Source organism: Schistocerca serialis, chromosome 3 (assembly GCF_023864345.2).
Source record: "Schistocerca serialis cubense isolate TAMUIC-IGC-003099 chromosome 3, iqSchSeri2.2, whole genome shotgun sequence".
Lineage (NCBI taxonomy): Eukaryota > Metazoa > Arthropoda > Insecta > Orthoptera > Acrididae > Schistocerca > Schistocerca serialis.
In genome coordinates, this window is record NC_064640.1 from 655,942,699 (window position 1) to 655,949,744 (window position 7,046).

Here is a 7,046-nt window from a genome sequence, read left to right on the forward strand (position 1 = left end):
GGTCAAAGCAGACGGGTGGGATCGGACGCTTCCGTATTTCCGAGAATTAGGGAGTAATATAATTTTTAAACTGTTGCTACATATATTAAGACAAACTGCTATACAACATTAAATAGCTATGCATGATCTGTTCATGGAGATCTAAAATATGAGATAAGTAAGTGGCTGCATGCTCCTGGGCAACAATGTAGTAATCCTATGTCCGGACATACCATCATAGTTAGAAAGCAGAATGATACGACAATGCAAGATACCAGCAATGATTTCTAGTAAAGTCATCAACACCAACTTTGAAGAGTGTTGCATATCACTGGCGACAACCACTATGATATGGTCATTCTATCCCTTTCCTGTAACTTCCTGAATTAAGTGCATCGGATATTATGAAAGCTTCTGATGAAATACCCACACCAGTTTTCTCTATACTATTAAACAATGGATCCTTCCACACATGTACTGAAAGTACTGTAGTGTCATGTAAAGTACAAAAGCCAAATTATGGGTTAGCTGCTGGTAGTGAGATGCAATTTGATAAACTCTATGATCCTCTGAGGCACATAGTAATTTAACTGAAACCTTAACTTTGGCTTTGCCGACACACAACCAAACTGTAATGTTTCCACCTGACTTAGAGCTATGACTGTGCTACAGATCATTATGTCACCATGACTATGATTTTGTGTTTACACTTGTTAGCTTCACCAACACTCAACCAAATTGTCACTTTTCAACCTGACAGACCTTGGGCTACACTACACACCTTACCACAGGCTACATTCCAAACAATAATATAGACACAAAAAAATGTAGTCTGCATACTATTCTCTTCCTCACAAAGATGACATCCAGTATGGGTGGTTCAAGAGACCCATTACACCACCTTAAGTACGAGCAGATGTGCATTATTCAGCAGGTTTCATTTTCAATAAGATCCCAGTAGAGCTGAAACAATGACACATCCCAAGTATCCCAATCTAAGTTGAAATATTTCTCTGAGGCACACTACTACTATTCTGTATAGGAGAACCTTACAGTAGTTCAGAATTTTTCTCGTAATTTGTTCATATGGTCATAATGTTTTATTAATTCTTTTGCTCATAAGGTTTCTAATCAGTGTAATGTGATCTATGTACTGGCTCATTCTATGAACAAATGGCTTTGGCTCACATGGTCACACTGAATATGATAAATAAATAATTTTGCCAATGAGGCATCACATTCGTATCAATGTTGATGTCAGTGGCCTGAGGAAGGTGCGTATGCTTCTTGTACCAGTTTTGGATAGCAGCAGCACAGAGATTAATGGCTGGACCACTGTATCAGATGAAAAGCCAATGCTAAAAGTGTAATGACTGTAGGGTAAATGAAAAACAATTTTGCAATCAGTGCATCATCTCTAACCAACTGGAAAAGTTTGCTTAAGATTAAGATGACGAGTGCCACTCATTAGGTGTCATCTACACCTTATCACCATGCAATCCATCTCTGCAGCAAAAGGCAACTAGAGAGGCAGATGGTGCAAAGTTGTCTTTGGTGACAACAGTAGACTGTGCCATGCCGTAAGCAATGGATTTTCTCAAGTGTGGGACTGATGAGAACAGCCACAACTGAAATCACATACAAGACCATTTTAGGTAAGAGCTTACAATAACCTTACACTTGCTGTACTTGCTGGGCATTGAACAGTGCAAACACTTCTCACATTAATGTTTCTGCTCTTGAAGTTGATTGTCACCTGTTCTGACCAGCTCCGTCACCAGAACGGTCCCCCATAGAGCACATACAAGCTGTCATGGGACAACAGCTGGTCTATTTCACATTCTTACCAACATTACCTTACCAACTGCATCAAGAAGTGGAAGAGGTGAGAAACACTATATAGTGAGATGGAACCCAGAATATCTATAACACATATATGCAAAAGTACGCAATTGCATTGTATAAACCACCCTCGTCAACTTATCAGCCTCACAGCTGTCTTCAGTAAGATCTTCTAAATCATTATTTCTCAATGACTCCATCACCAAATTGCAACCGACCTACCCATTCCCGATACCCAGTTTGCTATTGTCCCACCTATTCCATTGACAACCACCTTCTTTACCTTACCTACCTAATCTCCCATCAACTGCATAAATGTAAGTCTGCCATATCTGTCTCCCTTGATATCCAAAAAGCCTTTGACAGATTTGGCATTCTGAACTGCTCTTCAAGCTACAAACCTATACACTCTCAGTTAACTATGTCTGCATCCTTGCTTCAACACCATACTAGACGTCACAATCAATCACTCCTGCTCCCGTATCTTTCACGCCACTGCCACTGTCCTTTCAACCTTCCTTTACATCCTGTACACTGCAGACAATCCCAAACCGTTACCCCAACACACCTCCTGCAATATGCTGACACCACCATCTACCAAGCCACTCACCACACCCTTCATCTCTCCCATGCCTCCCTCCAATGCCACCTGAATCTCCTAGTCAAATGGTGTAATACAGGAAACTTCAAGTAAATCTAGAGAAAAGCAAAGCCACCATCTATGTTCGCACCACTTGGTGTTTCCGTCTTCCAGATTTCCATTTCTCCATCTAGAACCACAGGTGGCAACTAGAAGTCAAGAAGATGGATGAAGGAGAAAATGGAAGGATGGTGTGAGGTGGAGCACTGTGATTAGGGCTCGGAAGAGGGGTACATCTTGAGACGGGTTTCATAGTTGGGGAGTGAAAATTGGTTAAAATTCCAGCTGACTTCTGGTTGCTACCTGTGGTTCTACAGTGCCCCATAGTCATTCCCATCATTGCACCATCATGACAATTCTTCATGTATCATCTAGTATCACCATTACATCATGACATAATTCGCATTCATAAGTGACAATATATTAACTATAAAATAAAATCATAAAAACGAGTTTTAAAAACCATCAACATTTTCCATCTATGTGTATTTTACAAAACCCTTGTTTATTGTCACTTGTTTTTACCTAAAAGTCATAAATATCGTTCACTCAAGTTTTCTTACAAAATCATCTTTTATATCTTTTGACCATCTTTTCAATACAGTTTATGGAACCTTTGGATGAACTGGGGTTTCTATCCGTTGACAGCCTGCCTCCTATGTGGACAATTGCAACAACAATAAATGAAAAGTAAACTGCATTGTTGTTACGGGAACCGATACAGTGATACTGCTGTACAAGACAATTGCTGTATGAATCTATGATTTACTGTGTACGACCAGTATAACGTGTGTACCATGGCAAATTAGATTCCGGGTATCTATTTCCATTTTATCCAAATCTATACAGTAAAACAACAGAATTTGAGACACACCTTGGCCAAATCTTTGGCTCTTCGGACACTAATTAAAATCACTTAATCCGCTTAGTTAATAGAACTAGCTTCACTGTGGAGAAAAATGCAATCATACACATCTACACTTCTCTCGTGACATTTCTTGTCCTTGTTACATCAGTGCAGATGACCATATAAAGTTAAAAACAGAAAGTCACCGAAACAGCTGAAATTATGTGCCGAACGGCAAAAAACTAAACGTAAATAACCGATGCCGACCCGCTGGAGCGAGTCTACTTTTCTAAAAATATACGAGATGATACAGCACTCTGTCGATAATTTTACGCAAATATCACCATACCCTTCCTTTCTGGAAGAATTCCACGAAACCACTCAGTGCCATTGGTTTTGCCCATATATTACAAAACTTGCACACCCCACACGCACAAACAACAAAACAAACAGGATATTGCGGTTGTCCCTATCGCTATGCCACAAAGTGTATTCAGATTCGAGCGTGACAGTCGAAACAGGTGGATGCACGATAGCTCACGTTTCGATAGTGGCGTGTCGATTAAAAAGAATACATGGAAATTTGCATATTGCATTATATGTTTTGGTAGTAGTTCTCTGTTCCGATAGGGTGCACTGACGGCCTACAAACTCCAGTCACAGGCTTAATAAACGAGTGTTTAAGTACAGATATTTTCCCAGAGCATTACGGCACGTACTTGTGTCCTCTGTAAAAAACAATAATTAGGAAAATATTTAGAACTACCTGTCAGTTTCCCTACCCTCATCAGTGTCAAAAATACGTAATAAATGATGAAAGACAGGCTAACGAGTTACCCGAATACATAAATACACTGATGGAAAAAAATCGCAACACAAACAAGGAGCTGTGCGACAAAAACGAAGGTTGGTTGGCGTTTTTCTACACTTGAAAGACAATGTTTATTCAAATTTCGCGCCAGTCGCATGGTAGCACCACTATGAGGATGTAAATCAAGTTTGCTTTAAATACACGCTTTAACAGCCGTTAGCGGAAGTGCATCAACTGACTAGCACTAATTCGTTTATTGCTACTGTTTGGTTTTACATAGACCAGTAGCAGCCACTTCCCTATGCTATACATCTGTATGGTTTTGCTTGTGTCGTCCAGACAGTCTTCTGTGTATGAGTTCTTCATCATCTCCTCGCGTATCGTTGTTTTCCTGTCGTCACCTTAGTCTTGCTGCACAACTGCCGTCGCTGTCGTAGCTGCCAACCGTTGTTGCTGCCAGCAGCACCGTCACCATCTTCTCGCATGCGTTTCCTCCTAGACTTTGTCGTCACAGCCACAGCCTCACCGCCGCCTCCATCTACTCGTCTTTGTCTCCATCACTGCCACTCCTAATCTACCATCATGACATCACCTCAGACATCGTTGAGCCCAGCCTATACCATCTCAGAGGCATTCTGTCGCTGGGATGCATCAACCTTATACCCAACTCCTCAACCCACTATAAACACCCCAACCACATCCATTAACACCACCACCTTCCCTACTCCCACCATCACTACATGGAGTGCTTTGTCCAGCCGACCACCGTATGCCTACCCCCGCTCCACACAGTATCTTCCCCATCCATAGCCACATCAGCTGCATACCCACCCCTCCCTGCGACACCTCCTCTACCACCTTCCGCCATTTTCATTTGCCTATCCTCCACTTCACCCTTTCCTGCACTCGCCATTGCCCCTGCAACACCTGCACAAGTTATATCTCACTGCACCACCACTGCTACACCAGACGCCACAACACTATCAAACAGCAGCTGCACTGATTGCAGCCCACTGGAGGGACCAGCCCAGAGCCATATCCTACCCTCTCTAAACCTTCAACCCACACCTCATCTTCTCACGAAATTCCAATCACTAACTTTCTGCTCCGAATGCGAAAGTTTTTTTTGACACTGACCTACATAAGGAGAAACGATCACCACGATAAAATAAGGAAGATCGGAGCTCGTACAGAAAGATATAGGTGTTCGTTCTTTCCTCGCACTATACAATATGGGAATAATAGAGAATTGTGAAGGTAGTTCGATGAACCATCTGCCAGGCACTTACATGTGTTTTACAGAGTATCCATGTAGATGTAGATGTAGTGTTCTTTAAGTGTTTTTAACTGTCCTGCATGTCCACATTTTTATCGCTGTTTTTCAACTGTTCATAGGAACATCACTATTTCTCACATTCTCCCATTAACATCGCCTTTGGAATTAACTTTAAATTGAAGGGCTTATTTCAATAGTGGTACAAGTCCATTTTTGTTCATTCTGAGATAAAGAGTCCTAAAGTTAAAAGAGCACTGAAAAATCTGCAGCGCTCTTTTAATTTTAGGACTCTGTATCTCAGAATGAACAAAAATGGACTTGTACCACTATTGTTTTTGTCTCCTTGTTCTGTGTTTAGCGACTAAGTCAGAAAATAACGTCCACTGGCTGAAGAGCAGGTTTGGTTGTCCACTGCCAACCCCTCCCACCCCACCCACATGGGGCGAGGAAGATGATATGATAACAAAGGAAAAAAAATGAGAGCGTTAGTTACCTTTGAGATTGGACGTGGTGAGTTGATGTTAGTGAAGAATGCCTTTAAAGCGACGAAGACACCATTATCAACACCTCACTGAGTTTGAATGTGGCTGGGCAATAGGGCTTTGATAAGCTGGATGTTACTTCAGCAATACTGGAGAAAGACTTGGCAGGAAAGTAGCCATTGTATATGATTGCTGACAGTGGTGGTCACGAAAACGTATGGTCGCAAGAAGACTATGATGCAGACTACCACATGTCACTACCAAGAGGGTAGTAATCAACAATGGATGATGATACCAGCCATCAAAACTTCGTCTCGGAGAAACCTTGATGGTGCTGTGACGTAAGGCTTCTCATGGGTCCCCCTGACGTGATGCGACATGACATGACAGCTGGTGTGAATGATGCCATTTGAAATGCATTGTGGAATGTTTTGCCATGACATGACAGCCAGTATGAACTGCCCTGCAAAACTTAGAAACAGGAGATATACGGTACAACCAGTATTACATCAATGATGCCAAACTTCGTGTTCAGTTCCATGACAAAGTCAACAACATGTGAACACTGAAAAGCCACAAAGTGTAATCTATAAAAAACTTCATAATGTAAAAAAAACCTAATGATAACATAAACAGAGGCAAGAAGATGTATGATGTATGTGTATTATCTGACAGCCACTGAAAAGGCCATGTTGGATTTATGTCTAACATGCATACAGAATAATAAATAACTGGCATTATTAAACCTTGAGCTCCTCTCTCTGAGGTACTGAAAAACTGCCAAAATGTATTAGAGAATAATTGTAGCTGTGTGATAATTGGGGGAGGGAACCCTGTTTATAGAAATGAGAACCACCTAGAATCAATAACGCTGAAGGAAGTGTTATGAATAATTCGTCATGTGAAATGATTTTATAGTGAGCATTCCTCAAAGGTACGACTTTATAGAAAGCTAATGTGTAAACCAGGAAATAAATGTAGTGAATTGAAAACTAAGTGAAGTACGTAACATTTTCAAGCATGTTAAATTTATTGAAACTGGTAGTTCACTTAGAGAACACTTTACAAGACATGGACTGCATAGGAATTCTAAGGTGAACAGTGTAACAAAACTAAGAAATGAGAAGACTCCCACATTCCAGGATGATTTTTGTTGTTCTTCACTGCAG

General features: G+C 41.0%; 1 protein-coding gene across 6 annotated transcripts in view; it reads right to left on the reverse strand.

The window, feature by feature from the left end:
• Window positions 1-3,824, reverse strand: part of LOC126470536 (MOB kinase activator-like 3) — a 64,138-nt gene extending 60,314 nt beyond the window's left edge. For all 6 annotated transcript variants that reach the window (XR_007586231.1, XM_050098466.1, XM_050098464.1 and 3 more), the window contains exon 1: window positions 3,658-3,824. Coding sequence is in view for 5 of the 6 variants with exons in the window: in XM_050098466.1 (XP_049954423.1) it covers window positions 3,658-3,699 (42 nt within the window). In the remaining variant the exon portion in view is untranslated. The remainder of the gene's footprint in view (window positions 1-3,657) is intronic.
• Between the last annotated feature and the right edge of the window lie 3,222 nt (window positions 3,825-7,046).